The 17,608-nt window shown below is 45.1% G+C and overlaps 2 protein-coding genes across 16 annotated transcripts in view; both read left to right on the plus strand.

Moving 5' to 3' along the window:
- The window catches only part of LOC135920079 (uncharacterized), a 247,788-nt gene that overhangs the window by 117,400 nt on the left and 112,780 nt on the right, over positions 1–17,608 (plus strand). For all 15 annotated transcript variants that reach the window (XR_010570164.1, XR_010570165.1, XM_065454132.2 and 12 more), the window contains one exon: positions 12,200–12,377. Coding sequence is in view for 13 of the 15 variants with exons in the window: in XM_065454132.2 (XP_065310204.1) it covers positions 12,200–12,377 (178 nt within the window). In the remaining 2 variants the exon portion in view is untranslated. The remainder of the gene's footprint in view (positions 1–12,199; positions 12,378–17,608) is intronic.
- LOC139052095 (uncharacterized) lies at positions 7,544–10,877 on the plus strand. Its single transcript, XM_070529199.1, has 3 exons — positions 7,544–9,001; positions 10,064–10,363; positions 10,834–10,877. The coding sequence occupies exons 1-3, from the start codon at positions 7,690–7,692 to the stop codon at positions 10,875–10,877; spliced, it is 1,656 nt and encodes a 551-aa protein (XP_070385300.1). The 5' UTR covers positions 7,544–7,689.

Genomic DNA, 17,608 nt, shown 5'->3' on the forward strand with positions numbered 1-17,608 from the left:
GCCAAGATTAGATTTTATAGGTGGAACACTGGCAGTACGGAAGTAGTTTGATAAAATAAAGCGAGCTGAACAATTTTGAACAGACTCTACTGTACCTGCAAGGTTACGTAAGCCCGGATCCAAGATAGCAAATGCATACAGTGAAGCCTCGTTATTATGAACACCACATTAACGAACTTTTCCGACTAACAAACTTTTCCAAAATTCTCTGCTGACTTCTTATAGTTTCAGTATAAAAATATTTCAGTACTACGAACTTCAGAATACTGAAATTTTCAGAATAACGATCATTATTCAGTTTCCCTGCGATATTAACAGTTCCTCAGTACTACGAACTAATATTCTGAAATCTGGGGTTCTTAGATTTCCGTGTATCCTTCATGGCAGCCAAAACAGTAGGCTAGCAGATGACAAGGCACAGAGGGCAGATGTCGCGGTGCATGGGTTCGTAAAACCTGAGACGGTGTCCGAGAAAAAAAGAATGCGGGTGAGTGTAGGCGACAATGCATCAGGCGTTTCGAGCGCATGCTCCATGCAGAAAAGTGTCGCCTAGCAACTGAGGCGCATCTCTTCCTTCTTTCAGCCTTCTTTCTGCGCACATCTCTTTTTTTTTTGCATTTCATTCTGTGGCCGTATTAGCTATGCAAGTGGTGGAATGTAACCTCCATACTCGCGGGGATGCCACACGGTCGCACTTTCCAGACGGTGTCATTTATGCGCGCTTGCACTTTGGCATAGTTCAGGTGTCTGCCTCAAGCAAGACAGTTGCGGCGTCCACAGCAAGAAATGCAAAAAATAGAGAAGCAAGAAACATTTAGCTTTGGAGGCAACATGAAGCTACTTTTCTGTTTTCTCGGCGTCAGCGTCTGTTTTGCGTGCGCCACTCTTACTACACTGGGCTTCAGTGGTGCGTGGCGGCAGAATCTATGGAAAATAGCAACAGCGCATGCCGAAAGCCAACAGCGACGTTTTCGTGGATAGCCCATATGGCGACAGTTTAGCAACTGATGGGTTGGTGGGCAAAATGGTTCACTTTGGGACTTTCACTATATTGATATTTCAGAATAATGAACAATTTACCGTGGTCCTCTAGAGTTCATTATATCGAGATTTCACTGTACTTGAGTTTAGATCTAATTAGCATTTGATATTTAGTAACAATTTTAAATGGCTTGGTGCTTCAGCAATATTGTGGCATAAGGCTTGACATCTGGGCCAGCAGGTACATAGTTGAAGGAAAAAAAGAGTCACAAGAGACAAAGGACAAAAAGAGATATTAGCATTGTTAGCATTTTTAATGACATAATTAGCATGAGTATGCCATGAAAGGTCATCTGTTATGGGCACTCCAAAATATTTAGAGGGGGTTATGTGCTCTAGTAATGTTCCATCAATTTCATGAGCGAGGAATTCAGCGGGACTAGAACGATAAGAGTCTGTCATGCTCTTACATTTATTAGTATTGAGAGTCTTAGACCATTTGCTGCACCAGTAAAAAATATTGTCCAAGTCAGACTGGAGGACCGAGTGGTCAGATTCGTTCGGTGTTTTATGGTAAGCAACGCATTCGTCATCAGATAACTTTATATTAGAAGTAACTGTGCCAGGAAAGTCATTTATATAAATTAGGAAAACAGATGGCCCAAATGGACCCTTGTGGAATGCCAGATTTTACCTTGCAAGAATTCGAGTCACAGTCATTGGTGGTTACGTATTGTGTGCGATTAGTCAAAAAGAACTCAATCCATTTGAAGATGTTAGGGTTGTAAAGGCGTTTATTAGTCACTGGCGTTTGGGACCGACCGTTAGAGCAGAGCACGGACTCGCAGCATGAGTGGCGTTCTCAAGCAAAAGCACTGAAGAGAACAACCCACTAGAAAGCGCTAGAGTGGACAACCCACTATACCGTTCCAATCCTTCTCTACAATTACCCCCGGGAAAGAAAAGGGAGCCACCCGATGACCTAACAGCTTGTCGCTATGAGTTGGTCATAGTAGGTCTTGAGGCAGTCGACGTTGACAATGTCTCGTCCACGACGGCACATGTCCGAAGATGATTCAACAGGCTCGACTACATAGTTGACCGTAGATGTGTGTTCGATGACGTGGTAGGGGCTTTCATACTTGTGCAGTAGTTTTGGCAAGAGCCCAGGTTCAGTGGAAGGGACCAAGAGCCACACAAGTGCTCCGGGGAGGAACGTGGGCGCAGAAGTGGTGCCACCACGAATGCTCTTCTGGCGCTTTTGGTCATTCGAAGCAAAGGCCCGCGCGAGATCGCGACACTTTTCGGCATGTCTGACTGGGGCAGAAATAGGTGCACACTCAGATGCAGCTGGCTTGTACGGAAGGATTGTGTCAATTATGTGCGATGGGTGTCGGCCGTACAATAAGAAAACGGGTGAAAAGCCAGTGGTGGTACTGTAGGCAGTATTGTCTGAGTGGTGGTATCGTAGGCGTAGGTTGCGAAGGGCAGAATGGCATCCAAAAATCACCAATGATTGTGACTCAAATTCTTGCGAAGTAAAATCTGGCATTTTACAAGGGCCCTGCTTGCAGAATGCCAGATTTTACTTCGCAAGAATTTGAGTCACGGTAATTGGTGGTTACGTATTGTGCGCGATTAGTCAAAAAGCACTCACTCCATTTTAAGATATTAGGGTTGTAAAGACGGTTATTAGTTGCTGGTGTTTGGGACCCACAGTTAGAGCAGGAGACGGACTCCCAGCACAAGCGGCATTCACAAGCAAAAGCGCTGAAGAAGACGACCCACTATATTGTTCCACTCCTTCTCTACAAGGTTGATATTTATAATGCTCATTTTGTAAAAAAGTGCCGCATCTACTCGCATAATGATCGCACTTCTTTGTCAAAAAAATTGTCGCAAATTGGGGTGCGATCATTATGCGGATTAAATTTCTCCGCGTAAACTATTGCCTCCAATTCCCTCTTTCCCTGCGGCGTGCAGCGCTGTGCTTACGCAGCTAGGCACACCCTCTAAGATTGTAATATCGTAGGCCAAGCTTAGCTGCACTGCACCACATATTGATGATGATGCTTGCACAGGGCGTGCTAAAAACTAGTGCCTCCAGTTCTCTCTCTCACTGCGGTGTGCAACACTGCACTGACGCAGCTAGGCACACCCTCTGAGATTGCAATATCGTAGGCCAAGCTTGGCTGTGCTGCGCCACATATTGATGATGATGCTTGCACATAACATGCTAAAAACTAGTGCCTCCACTTCTCTCTCTCACTGCCAACGTTACTAGATAGTATCTAGTAGCGATGCTCACTGCGGCATGCAGCGCTGTGCTGACGCAGCTAGGCGTGACCTCTAAAATTACGTGAAACTGGCATGAGCCGGCCAAGCCAAGCCGGCAGCACAAGAAAGCAGCGGATCAGATAGGTTTGCTTTCAGGTTTCGCTTTTCAAGGACGTCCATGTTTCTGGCACTGGGCCAAACTCTGTCGGTTGTGTACTTTGATGGGTTTGAGAAATTTTGCAACAGTGAAACTGTTTCCAGAAGTCATGGAGGTTGGCAGAGAATACCGCCCCAGCTGCGTGCACAATGTTGCGCGCCACGTTCTGCTTGAACACAATAGGCTTGATTTGCATCGCAGTAGACTTGCTGTTCCCTTTGATCGTGTCACTGTTTCACCAGTTTCATGACAATATGAGAGAGCTAGGTGGAAAGTGGAAGTGAAATTAAGACCATCACATCGAAGCATGAGTATGCTATCGTAACGGCTGTCCCGTCAGGTGCTAAACAGTCGCGTGTTGCACACATCCGAGCGGAGGGGTCTATTGTTGTTTTGTTAAATGGTCATCGTATACGCGACTGCATTGTGATTCGGCAGGCCGCAGAGCTGTATTCTTCTTTGCATGTTTAAAGTTGTGCATACCATTGTGCATATACTGCAGTAAGGGCAATAGTTCGTATAAAGAAGTAGTTTTGGCTTCCCCTTCAACTTCGTTATAATGGGATTCGAGTGTAGGTACATCACGAAAGGTAGCAGAAACAGATGTTCTTGAAGCTGTGAAAAAATGCGGTTATCACCTCTCGTCAGAAGTGACCCAGAATGTTGAGAACCAGTACGGCTCTTTGGCGTGACCTGTGACAGTGCCTGCAGCCAACTGGAAAATCTGGGTGCTGGGACATTGGTCATATACTACAACCAGATGTACGCTTTGTCCACTTAGGTGTTATTTAAAGGCAGCTAATAAGAAAATTAGACAATTATCAGCCTGCCCAAGATCTCTTAAGTGTGTGTACTACTCACTTAAGACAATCCCGGATATATGACACTTGTGTATATTTATTTACTATCTACATTGAGCAGTCGTAACATCCCCTTGGAAACTCCATGCAGAAGTATAGTGCTGTACCACACATGTATCCAGCTGCCATTCACCACCACATTCAATACAGTTAAACCTTGATATGTAACAAAGTCGGTAAAATTGGCAAATTGCTTCATTATATCGAAAGTTCATTGTATTGAAATTTGACCTTTTATGCAAATAAGTACAGTTGCCGATCTATTTTTCCTACACAGAATGGAGCCGCAAAATTTTTCCAAATTATTGGGCAATCGAAAAAAGTTAATTAGAATGAGAAAACAATTCGTTTTGATAAATTTGGGAGTCGGCAACGAATGATACGGTTTCATGTCACGTACGTCGGCAATATCTTCACATCGGTGGTACAAATTAAGCAAAGCCAACCACGCTTTCGCGTACACTCTGCCCCCGCAGCTGGTAGTGTCTCCTGCACTGGGACAACTCTATCAGGAAAAGTGCCGGCAGCGTGGAGGGAATGCTTCCTCTGTCTCTCGCTCCAACGAGTCACTGAAACTTGTGATTATGCAACCTGCAATTCTAAACGCGTGGGAAGACAGCTTACATGGTGCCACGCCATCTCGACACGCCCACTCTTTGCACATGCGGCTGATTACCTCTAAAAGCAGGGTGCGCAGCTGCGTATGCACTCGGCCGTGCTTACAGCTATCCGCAGCCGTGACTGAGATGCGCGCCAACTTACCTCGCGAGCGCTTGATTGCCTTATCGCAAGCTTGCTCTCCTACCTTTTTTCCTTTGCTTGTGCGGGAAGGTGTCACTCGTGAAGCCACCATCTTTCTCCCGCACACTTTCACTCGCACCTAAAGCACATAGTACATGGGGCGCAATGGAATCTATCTACCTTGGACTTTATACGAAAAATGATGCGGCTCCACTTCGGAGATTGCTCTTGTTGTATGGCGGCCCGCGAGATTTGAGAGGTGCATTTGCAAGCAGTGGCTTGTAATTCAGTCATTTGACCTTCTGTGTACTTGGAAGTTTCCATTTATTGTCTCGGCATTCCTTTGCAGCAGCAGTGAAATTTCGTTATATTGAAATGGCATACAAACACACTTCGTTATATTGAGGTTCTAAATACATGGTGTTCTATGAGCAAGAGGTTATGAAAAGTTAAATATATTTTGTTATATTGAGAATTTCGTTATGATGAAGTTTGTTATATCGAGGTTCAACTGTATACCAAACGCTGCTCCGATTCACGCTCCTGCAAGTGTGCTTCTCTTAAGATGGATTGCATTCACTTCTTACACCATTGGATATATTTAACCCTTTGAGAGTAAATGTTTTCGCCAAATGCCACCCTGCAGGGTCATTTTCTTTATTGCGGATGTAAAATCTTCAGAGTGACCTGTTCAAAAAAATAATTATCGTAGTTTTTTTAGAGTGACCATAAAGTAACAAAAATATTTTCCATTAGTAAACATGCATTGTTTATTCATGAGTACAGATGGGCTTGCACAAATACTTACAATAAAAATAAATAAGTAGATATACTGTAATATATACAGTGGGGACTCCAGATAAATAAAACTCGCTTAAACAGAAATGCCAGATAATTTAAACACTGACATCAATTTTGGTTGTCCGCCCATAGGCTCAATGTTGGCAAACTTTGGTTGCAGTTGCAACTGACTGGTTGCAACTGACTTGCAGTCAGGCTACCACAGTTGCTTTGTTCAAACCACCAGGAATAAGAGACTGCAGATAATTCCCTTGTTACCTGCTTTATAGAGACAGTTGAAATATTATCGGTGATGTTCGTGGCAAAGACTATGATTCTATTGACGAAGGCATAGGTATTGCTGTTCCAGTGCGCTTTACTGTTTCAGACTTGATGGCAAGAGATGCAGTTGAAAGTATGTTGCGCTATTTTGAACGCGAGGACTGCAAAGAATTTTTGAACTAATGAATATATCCTTGTACAAACGAAGCTCCATTATTTAAAGCAGGATTCAGTAAAGTCTTTGTTTTTTACCACAGTAATATAAAAACCCTCCGACGCTTCTTGAATAAATCAGTTTTGGTGATTTTTAGGTCTCTTGCCTAAATGAAACTTTGGATAAATGAAACACATTCTTCAGTACCTTTAAATTCTGTTTAAGCGAAACCTACTGTATTTCTATTCGCATCGAAAGAATTGCCGCTCGACTCACTTGCAGACTAACAACCGGTGCACGTGTCCATAGCATAATTGAACCATATATGTGAAGAAAACTTCATAGTTGTACACCAGTCAGAAAAACCAAACGAGTCAGAAACTTGCAGTAATCCTTCATCCCATTGCCAACAAAAAGAAGTCAATTTTCACGAGTCTCAAGAAAAGATACGCAGGCATGGCAGTGTAATTCGTATACGGCAGCATCGTTTGTATATATACCAGCACCCACCGCTATGAACAATAAACGAGACCGTCTAGCGCTGACCCTTTGAGAAATTAGAAACCAGATATATATCAGATTTTGTGAGTGAAACAGATGAAAACAGCCTGTGAGACGAAACCAAGGCTTTGCAAGACATGTCCCGACGTTACTAGACTAGCCTAGTAACGTTGACATGTCCTAGGGGAAGAGCGGCAGAAGAAGATGCAGTAATAGTGGATTTATTCAATGATGGAGGAGATATTCTACTTCAAAGGCTCGTGGCCCTTTATGTGCATTGCCTCAAGGCTTCAGGTGTACCAGAGAGTTAGAAGAACGCCCACATTATACTTGGACTTATGGGTCCATTAGCTTGCTTTCAGTATTGTGTAAAATATTTACCAAGGTAATTTTTTCTAAATAATCCTGGCAACACTGGTTTAGTCAACCAAGAGAATAGGCTAGCTTCAGAAAGTGGTATTCTACAATGAATCACAGCCAGGTATAATTGGGAACTCTGTGAAATGCAACCAACCTCTTCATGTGGCTTTCATAGATTAAGAAAATATGTTTGATTCAGTAGATATACCAGCAATCGTGGAGGCGTTGCAGAGTCAAGGAGTACTGTAAGCATACCTGTATATCCCAGCAAATACTATATATGAAACTGTTATAACTGCAGTGTTCTTATCATTTCTCAGCTGAAGTCTACAGCTACACGTGCCAATCTGGTTGCCTATCTTATGTTTTCTTACTACGTTTCCCTTCCCCTCCTTCCCTAACCTGTCTTTATATTCCGACGTGCACTGCAAATAAACGCCCATTCTTCCAGCTTGTAAGCGTGTGTCTGCCTCGCCTGCGTCAAGCGCAGTGTCCGACCTGCGATGTAACAGTGGCGACGAGAAACGGAAAGCAAAACCCCTGGCAAAACCTTGAAGCACAGGACGGCAGCTGCGCTACGAGGCGACGACTCGACGATGGCACACCAGCAACTGCCCGACTTCGACGATGAAAGAGACAACTGGAAGGCCTATGTTATCAAGGCAGAGGCATACTTTGAGGCAACGGGCGTGAAGGAGTCGGCAAAAAAACGGGCGCTTTTGGTGGCAGCTTTAAGCACGCGCACCGTTCAAATATTAGCAGGACGAGTAGCGCCGAAGAAGCCGAATTCCTTGGAGTACGAAGACGTCGTGAAAGTCTTGGACGAGTTTTTTGATCCCAAGCGCCATGAGATTACCGAAAGCTTCCGCTTCTTCAACCGCTGCCAGCTTGATGGTGAGTCTGTCCAAGAATTCATTACTGAAATTCGTCGAATTGCGGACAACTGCAATTTTGGTACCATGCTTGACCGAATGCTACGGGATAGAATTGTGTGCGGCATAAGATCGAGTGCACTGCAGAAACAACTCCTGACAAAGAAAGATCTGTCCGTAGAGGAAGCCGAAACGATGGCACTGTCGGCTGAAGCTGCAGATAAGGACGCCAATAAAATGGCCACAGACACGTCGGCGGTTCTTAAAATTAAGGCGCAGTCAGCCTCAACGAAAGAGGTACTGGCCGAATGTGGGCGTTGTGGCAGCATAAAGCACAACAGTAATGCCTGCCGTTGGAGTAATGCTCGTTGTTATCACTGCGGTCGACTTGGTCACCTAGCAGTAAAATGCCGGAAAGAAGAAAGCGCAAGATCTCGAACTCGAGAAGGAGCCCGGGGATTTCGTGGCAGAGTACTGGCTGTTAAAGAAGGGGAGACAGATGAAGACAAAGAGGATAGCATGCACATTTGGACGCTAAAATCGACGCGGGAGGTAAATGTCAAGCCCCCAATGCGATGCACTTTCACATGGGGAGGTGTTGACGTGTCAATGCTTATCGATACGGGTTCCCCGGTCTGCGTCGTGTCCCGACAGCTATTTGAGCAGCACAAGAACATTTGGCCTTCGCTCCGGCCTTCACGCATGAAGTTATCATGCTACCTCGGAAAATTGCCAGTTTTTGGAGAGCTCCTCTTGCCGGTGTCGTACGATAGTACAACTGTGGAATGCACATTGGTGGTGCTAGATTGCCCCGGTCCAAGCTTATGTGGTCGAGACCTAATTTCCCTCCTGAGCGACGCAGGCTCCCCCGTCCTCAGCCTCTCAGCCAAGCCGCTGACCGCACAGCCGTCTACCACCACGCAGGTCACTGCTGACGTGTTTGCCGAGTTTCCAGATGTTTTCAGCTCGGATCTGGGCCTCATCAAAGGACCCGCGGCACACCTACAGCTGAAGGAGGGAGCCACGCCCAAGTTCTGTAAGGCCCGATCTATTCCCTTCGCCCTACGCGACAAGGTGTCTGAAGAGCTTGATAGGCTCGTGGCATTAGGCGTCTTGTCACCAGTGCCGCATTCCGAGTGGGCAACGCCCATTGTACCCGTCCTTAAGAAGGACGGCACCGTTAGGATTTGTGGCGACTTCAAAGTCACTTTAAATTCGGCATGTGAGCTGGAGCAGTACCCATTGCCAGTAATCAATGACATGTTCGCGTCCTTAAGCGGTGGAAAACATTTCAGCACACTAGATTTGCGTGACGCATATAACCAAGTCCCTCTCGATGAGGAATCGCGCCAGTTATGCGTGATTAACACGCATAAAGGTCTTTTCTGCTACAACAGATTACCTTTCGGCATTGCCTCTGCGCCAGCCATTTTTCAACGCAGAATGGAAACAGTTCTACAAGGCTTATCAGGCGCGCAAGCTTATCTGGACGATGTCTTGGTGTCCGAAAGAGCAGGAAGCGACGACGTGCTCAAAGCCGTTCTACAGCGTTTCCGCGAGAATGGTGTTAAACTGCGCCTCGACAAATGCAAGTTTCGGCAAGTGTCCGTTACATATCTCGGCCATCGAATCGATCAGCAAGGGTTGCACCCAATAGAAAAGAATGTCGAAGCTATCACAGAAGCCCCTAGCCCGAAAAATGTAGCCGAGCTTCGTTCTTTTATTGGCATGATCACTTTCTACGGAAAATTTTTGCCGAACATATCGTCTCTGCTCGCTCCACTGTATCGGCTGCTGGAAAAGAACAGACATTGGCTCTGGGAACAAGAGCAACAAACGGCGTTCGATAAAGCAAAACGGTGTTTGCAGCAAGCAGGTGTGTTGGTTCACTTCGACCCTTCACAACCGCTGAAACTAGAGTGCGACGCATCGCAAAAAGGTATCGGCGCAGTGCTTTTTCACACGAAAGGGAACGTCAACAAGCCAATCGGATTTCGTTCAAGGACATTGTCGAAAGCAGAAAAAAATTATTCGCAACTTGAACGTGAAGCACTGGCCCTCGTATTTGGAGTAATGAAGTTTCGTGATTATCTTCTAGGCCGAGAATTCATCCTGGTCACAGATCACCAGCCGCTCCTGGGCCTGCTGAGACCGGATCGGCCCACTCCGCCTCTGGCTGCTGCTCGCATACAGCGCTGGGCGCTGTATTTGGGAGGATTTCGCTACAAGTTACAGTATTCGCCAGGCAAGCAGCTCCTGAACTCGGACGCGCTTAGTAGGTTGCCACAAGAAACTTTGGAGCCAACCACGGAAGGAGAGCTGGCTGACTACGTTCTGGCACTCGCATCTGTCCAGGAGGGGGCGGTCTCGGTAGAAGAACTGCAGGCGCTGACGGCAGGTGACGCAGTACTTTCAAAGGTCGTGCAGTACACAAGAGATGGGTGGCCTCCAAGCTCTAAAGCATTAGAACGAAGCTTACTCCCCTTTTACGACCGCAAACTAGAACTGTCCTTGGCCCACCGTTTGCTGTATTGGGGGCGTAGAGTTGTCATTCCAGTTAACGCACAACATAGAATGTTGCACATGTTGCATGAGACACATCAAGGATCATCTGCGATGAAATCAATCGCTCGGTCAGCTTTTTGGTGGCCAGGAATGGACCACGACATAGAACAACTGTCAGCGGGGTGCACAAACTGCATCCAAAATCGACCAATGCCGGCGTCTGCTCCGCCAGTTAACTGGCCGACCTGCCAGGAGAACTGGTCAAGAGTGCATCTAGATTTCGCGGGGCCAATCAAAGGAAACATGATCCTTGTTCTCGTAGATGCTCACAGCAAATGGATTGAGGCCGTACCAATGAAACAGGCTACCACATCTTCGACTATTACTTGCCTGCGCAGCTTCTTTAGCAGGTTCGGCATACCTCGCACCATTGTTTCAGATAATGGGACGCAGTTCACTAGCCAAGAATTTGCTGATTTTGCGAACAACAATAACATAACCCACCTGCGCACGGCTGCGTTTCATCCACAGTCGAATGGCCTAGCAGAGAGAGCTGTCCGAACTGTTAAAGATGGGCTGAAAAAGATGAACCAGGGCAGATTAGAAGATTGCCTTTGCAGACTACTTTTCAACTACCGGAGAACACCCCTTGCATCGGGCAAATCTCCTTCGGAACTTCTTCTTGGCTACCAAATCCGGTCCCGCCTCGACACATGTTTTCCTCCTTTGGCTGTAGGAAGATCGGGAACATCGGATGACTGGACTCTTGCACCGGACACAAATGTTTACGTCCGTAACTGTGGTAAAGGTGATAAGTGGAAGACTGGCACGGTAAAGTCAGCAGACGGAGCTAGGATGGTGACAGTGGAAACGCCTGAGGGCCTCGTTCGGCGACACGTTGATCAAGTTCACACAAGGAAAGACTCAACGGCTACCCAAGGACACAAGGAAAGTGAGAGCTCGTCTATCTCGAGAACTCCGGAAGAAACTTCCGAACCAAAGGCAAAAGCCGGAACTCGTGAAACTTCACCATCACAGCGTCAGTCATCACCCCAACCCCTGGACGAACGAGAGAGAAACGGTGAACCTACAGTGGCCCCGGAACTGCGACGCTCAACACGAGAGCGCAGACCTGTGCAGCGTCTTCAGTATTATTGATGGAGAAATGTTATAACTGCAGTGTTCTTATCATTTCTCAGCTGAAGTCTACAGCTACACGTGCCAATCTGGTTGCCTATCTTATGTTTTCTTACTACGTTTCCCTTCCCCTCCTTCCCTAACCTGTCTTTATATTCCGACGTGCACTGCAAATAAACGCCCATTCTTCCAGCTTGTAAGCGTGTGTCTGCCTCGCCTGCGTCAAGCGCAGTGTCCGACCTGCGATGTAACAGAAACATTCCACAGACACCCTAATTATCCACAAGAAAAGTGGAAAAAATACAGAATCTAGAGAAGGGTCAGGCAATCTCTCCAATGTTATTCAGTGCATGCTTGGGAGAAGTCTGTTCAATTTTTTGTATTCATTTGCACTGAGATGGCAGTTCGATGGGACATATTCTTGGGTGAGTTGGTTTACTGTGTTTAGGAAGTTAAAAGAGCAAACATAAAGCATTTACAAGACAGTGCTGTCTCTTTTGAATTCTCGAGTAATGTTGTATATAGACATAGTAGCATAGTGTAGTAGGGAGGCTGTAGTCACCTTGTCAAGGAAATCCCGACGTGCATGCAGGTTGGATGAGGAGTTGTGGCACGTGACTCTGGTGAGCATGCCTGGGGTGAAGGGTGGCGAGGTGCTGCACGCCTGCTACCAGTGCTCATCGGGGGGCTCGGGCCAGCCACGGCTGCTGGGCAGGGGCCACCTCTTGCTCCCCATGGGCCAGGAGCTGGTACTGCTCGAAACACACCAGGTAGTGTGCTTTCTCACCATTCGTGACAGCTGGTCTTGTCGGCAGTCAGTGCAGACCTCCTGCTGTTTCCTTCAAATTTTAGGAACTCAACAGCAGTACCACAGGCTCGATAATCCTACACCCTAGCACAAGTGTTTACATTTTGATAGAAAAAAGTCATGCATAGTATACCTGACAACAACTTTCTGTGGCAGCACAGCCAACACTATGCGGACTCGCCTGCAGGTGTAGAGCTTCTGCTATTGCGTTACTAAGCCAAGTGCCAAAATTTTGCTGGCAGTTTATAGGACCAGTAAAACTAGACATGGAGATCAGAAAGCCAGAAAACTAGGAACAGTAAGAAGCAGAAATGTTTTTTCCTAAGAAATCTCTATTTGCTATGAAAGAAATCTTAAATAAAGAGTAAACATAAGTGGTATGGTTTGTTTTACAGTACGTAGCTTACAGTTGCTTATATTTGCGGACTATGTGCAGATTCGCAGTAAAAGAAATGTGTGCTTCAGTTCCATAGCTTTCGCTGCATTGCCGCAGAACATTTTCACCAGGTATAATACAGTTGACTTCCGTTAATTCAACCCTGATGGGACTGACGAAATTCGTAAATTATCCGACGGGTCAAATTGAGCAAGGCACAGAAAAGACACCAAAACAAACTGCTGACTCATTTGGCAGTATTTTCCTGATTTGAATATGCATCGGACAAAAATTGGGTGCCACTTTCTTTGTGTCCAAAGTAGAAAACCAATGTAAAAATGAAATTAAAGCTCCTAAAAAAATCTGAAAAATTGACAAGAGTCTAATAGTGTTGCACATGTTGGCTGGTTTCCTGCAGTCATACCCACCATGGTGGTTTGGTAGTTGCTATGGCGTAAATGAAATCTCAGCTATGCGGCTACAGCGCCTGCCTTTCGATGGGGACAAAATGCAAAAATGCCCGTGCATTAGGTACAATTAAGAAAACCCAGGTGGTCAAACTCAATCTGGAGTCCCCTACTACAGCATGCCTCATAATTATATCATGGTTTTGGCCACGTAAAGCCCCAGAATTAATAAAATAGCCATCTTCGCAGCATGGCTTTTGTAGTCAGCTTTGCTGCTATATTAGTGTTATGTGGTGAAGTATACAAATGCCGCGAAGGCAGTTTTTTGATCATGTCCAATTGTACCACACAGGCACTTTGCTGGCCAATTTTCTCGAAAAAAAAAGAAAAGAAAAAAAATCCGCAGGTTGAAATTGGGTAAATACGTAATCAGACATTTTGAGATATGGCTGTTGCTTTAAAATCCTCCTGCGACTGGCCGAAAATAGGCGCTTTCGATGAGAGATGATGTGTGTTCAACGCATTCCCGGTCTTCTAAGCTCCGCCAAGGCACACACTGCCACTGAAGGAGTTGCTATTGGGGTCACCTTAGGGGTCAGGCACATGCATGCCGACTGGTAAAGTTTGAATTATACGCCAAAGGCTAATTTTAGGATCGAAATAACAAAAGTTTGGACCCGCCGTGGTTGCTCAGTGGCTATGGTGTTGGGCTGCTAAGCACGAGGTCGCGGGATCGAATCCCGGCCACGGCGGCCGCATTTCGATGGGGGCGAAATGCGAAAACACCCGTGTGCTTAGATTTAGGTGCACGTTAAAGAACCCCAGGTGGTCAAAATTTCCGGAGTCCTCCACTACGGCGTGCCTCATAATCAGAAAGTGGTTTTGGCACGTAAAACCCCAAATATTAATTAATTAATTAACAAAAGTTTGGTTCCATGGGTGCCAGCTGGGACCTTCAGCTGGGATCGAATTAACCAGAGTTTAATTAACAGAAGTCTACTGTACTAAAAATATATGGAAATCTAATGTTGCAATTGTTCAGCCACTATTACATAGTTTTTTTATCGTGTGCGTTTGTTGACAAAGCACCTTGGGGGGTGGCTTCTTTCATTGTTTTGTTTTTGTGTACTTCAGGTGTGTTGCTTTTTACTGTCAACTTTTTCTTTAGTCCAGTCGAGTGCTTTTCATTCGCTATAAGTTAATTTTATTGCAGATTTTCCAGTACATCAATAAAGCATAGTATGAGGAAACTGTATTAAAATTTGAGAGAATGAAGTCTTTAGTGTCTCTTTAAAGCAACTGTGTGTTCCATTTTCAAATTGTTGAAGGAAAGGAAAATTGGCTGCGCATCATGACAAGAGTCATGTGGCACCAACATTGCCAGAATTGGCTTTCAGCATCTGCAACTGTCTACACTCAACTCATATAGTGCAACATGGTATCGTCTGCTCTTTCGCCTAGTGCAGGCTTCATGCAGCGTGAGTTCACAGTATTTCCTGCACTTGCATGAAAGGTGGTGTAGTGCACATTGAATGTACCTTGTGCTTTCAACGATTTCGAGGTGCTTGCCCAATGTTTTCAATTGCATTAATAAGAAAAATTTACCCTTGCATGTTGGTTTTGGAATTTTATCATGACATTTCATTTCATTCATTTCGTTTACCCTAAGGGTCCAAGTGAGGGCACTATATTTGGGGGGAGTGGAGGGCATACAATCTATAGAAACAACAGTAAGGACACGCGAAACCAACAGGAGACACATTTTAAGGAAGTAAAAAGAACAGCAGGAACTACATAACCGGAGAGCAAAGCTAAGATGATTATTCAGTTTACTTCCAATAACTCGACGCTGACGGGACAGACAAAATTGATAGAATTATCCAGTAGGTCAAATTTAACAATATCCAGAAAAAATTCAAAAACATACTGCTGATTCATTTGGCAGTATTTATCCAATTATGATGCCCCCGAATGAAACGCTCACCTGCTTTCATGTCCTAAATAGAAATCTAATGTAGGAGGGACATTGAAAGTAGAAATCTAACGCATAACTAGTTTTTTTAGCAAGAAAAATTGGCAAAAGTCTAACATGTGATGCACAATGGCGGCTGGTTTCCTGAAGCCAGCTTTACCGCACGATTTTTGGTCACCTTTGCCGCAATACGCCGTGTTATGCAGTAATACATACGAACACGCTTTTAGTTTCGTATTTGGTGGCAACCCGCAAGTGATACTTGGCCCACTTTTCTTAAAGGGACACTAAAGGCGAATACTAAATCGGCGTGGACTGTTTACATACCATTCCAGAAACATGACAATGCTTGTTTCGTGCCAGGAAAATACTTAGTTTACAAGAAAATTGCATCTAAAGGGTCCGAATACCTTCTTAGAAACTCAATCTCCCGCCACCGAACTGGGGTAGTGGTGATGGCGTATGCAACATCACCACTCCTTTGCTGCCGTCGGTGAGTAAAACAGCGCCCGACAGATGGTGGTACCGAGCCAAGAAAGAGAGGTGGATTCGCTGCTGCAGCTGCTTTTTCGTCAAGTGCCATGAACCGTTCGCACATCCCGCGACATCACATGGAAGTTGAGTTCTCTGCTACTTGCAGTTTGTGCAAGTTTCGCGAGCCAGCAAAACCAGCGCAGCACGACGCGATCAGGAAAGTAGTGAAACACGAGAGCGTGGGTGGCGCAGAGTCGAGCGAAAACAACACCTTTCGACCGCCCGCGTCATTGTCAACGGTAATTTCAATGAGTTCTTTTTTTCTAAAAATGAAATAGAACTGGACAAGTAGCATTTTATTTAATCTTATAATACAATACAAGGATGTTTTTTGTGATGAGTACTTGAGTACTAGTGACAGAATTTAACTGTGTGGTGCTTTCGTCATCGGGCAAGTGCTTGAATGTCCCGAGAGAGTCTCTAATCATGTCCTGCATTTAGCTCAATTTCTCGATTAGTAAGGCTCTGTTCACAATAATATTGACACCTGAGAGATTCTCGACCACTAACCTATCACTTTAGCTTGACTTGGTATTTACCTTCAGTGTCCCTTTAATAAAGAAAAGGTACACGTTAGAATTGGATGAATAATTAATTAACATTTTTGGGTTTTACGTGCCAACACCACAACATGATTATGAGGCATGCCATAGTGGGGGACTTTGGAATAATTTTGACAACCTTAGATTCTTTTAATGTGCACCCAATGCGTGGTACAGGGGCGTTTTTGCACTTTGCCCCCATTGTAAGGTGGCTGCCATAGCAAAAATTTTAACCCACGCCCGCTGGCATGGCAGCGCAATGCCAAAGCCACCACATTGGGTGGATAAATATTGTCATTGTGAGCTGCCCTTATTGTTCTCAGGGCAGTAGGCATTTTCAACTGGAGATGGGGTGCGTTCCACTGTCCGCCAAGATAGACTAAGGGGCTCATTATTGGTGTCACCATAGGAGTCGGGCACATGCATGCTGACTGGTCAAGTTGGAATTATCTGGGGAAGGCCATTTTTAGGATATAAACGGCAAACGTTTGGGCTCGCATGGGTGGCAGCTGGCACCTTGGGTCGTAATCAAATTAATTGGAGTGGAAGTAACGTAAGTCTATTATTGTAGTATGTGAAAAGGCTGGCTGTAAAAGAATTTTGGACTGTGTAAGAAGCCTTGCTTCAGATGTAGGGCAGCCTGTGTACAAAATTTTGTGTTTAGAATACGAGTGGATGCATCGCGAAAAGCTTGCAAAAGTAGACATTTTGGGTGCCCAAAAAATGCCGCCACTGCCACCACTTTCCAGAAATTACACAAAATCCTGAACATTGAAGGTAGCATGCATAGAGTTTGCAGCAAAGATTATTTCTCTCTTACTCTGGTGCTGCAATTAATTGTTCAGCTATATCATGGGTCTGGTCTTTGTGCTTGACACATTCTTTTGGCCGTTATTTCCTTATCTTTCTTTGTGAGGCATTCATAGTTTTCTACACTCAGCAAGGCACACATGCATAATCATCGCAAATTTATCATGCAATACTATCAAACCTCAATATAGCCAAGTTGGCCAAATCAGCAATTTGCTTCATTATATTGAAATTGAACCTTTTGTGCAAATAAGTACAATCACCGATGGATTTTTCATACATGGAAGAGGCCGCAATATTTTCAATATTATCAGGCAATTGGAAAAAGCAAATTAGATTGAGAAAAAAGTGCATTTTGTTGATTTTGAGAGTTGGCGATGAAAGATATGGTTTTATGCTGTGTCGGCAATGCGTATACTTATTTATCTTTCTTCTGTGACAGCTTTTCATTGGCTAACAAATGATACTCAGCGGTGGGCTCGGTAGCTGTGCCACGACACGGCTTAACCCACTTCTGTTCACCATGCAGGAATTCGTTTGCGCTATCTCCTG

This window comes from Dermacentor albipictus, unplaced genomic scaffold (assembly GCF_038994185.2).
Source record: "Dermacentor albipictus isolate Rhodes 1998 colony unplaced genomic scaffold, USDA_Dalb.pri_finalv2 scaffold_18, whole genome shotgun sequence".
Lineage (NCBI taxonomy): Eukaryota > Metazoa > Arthropoda > Arachnida > Ixodida > Ixodidae > Dermacentor > Dermacentor albipictus.

Bases quoted from the DNA above. Each gene is read 5' to 3' on its own strand.
- LOC139052095 (XM_070529199.1), top strand. From the start codon at position 7,690: ATGGCACACCAGCAACTGCCCGACTTCGACGATGAAAGAGACAACTGG. The intron at 9,002-10,063 runs GTAAGGCCCGAT...ATTATCTTCTAG, and splicing joins GGGAGCCACGCCCAAGTTCT to GCCGAGAATTCATCCTGGTC. The intron at 10,364-10,833 runs GTGACGCAGTAC...CCAATGAAACAG, and splicing joins ACTGCAGGCGCTGACGGCAG to GCTACCACATCTTCGACTAT.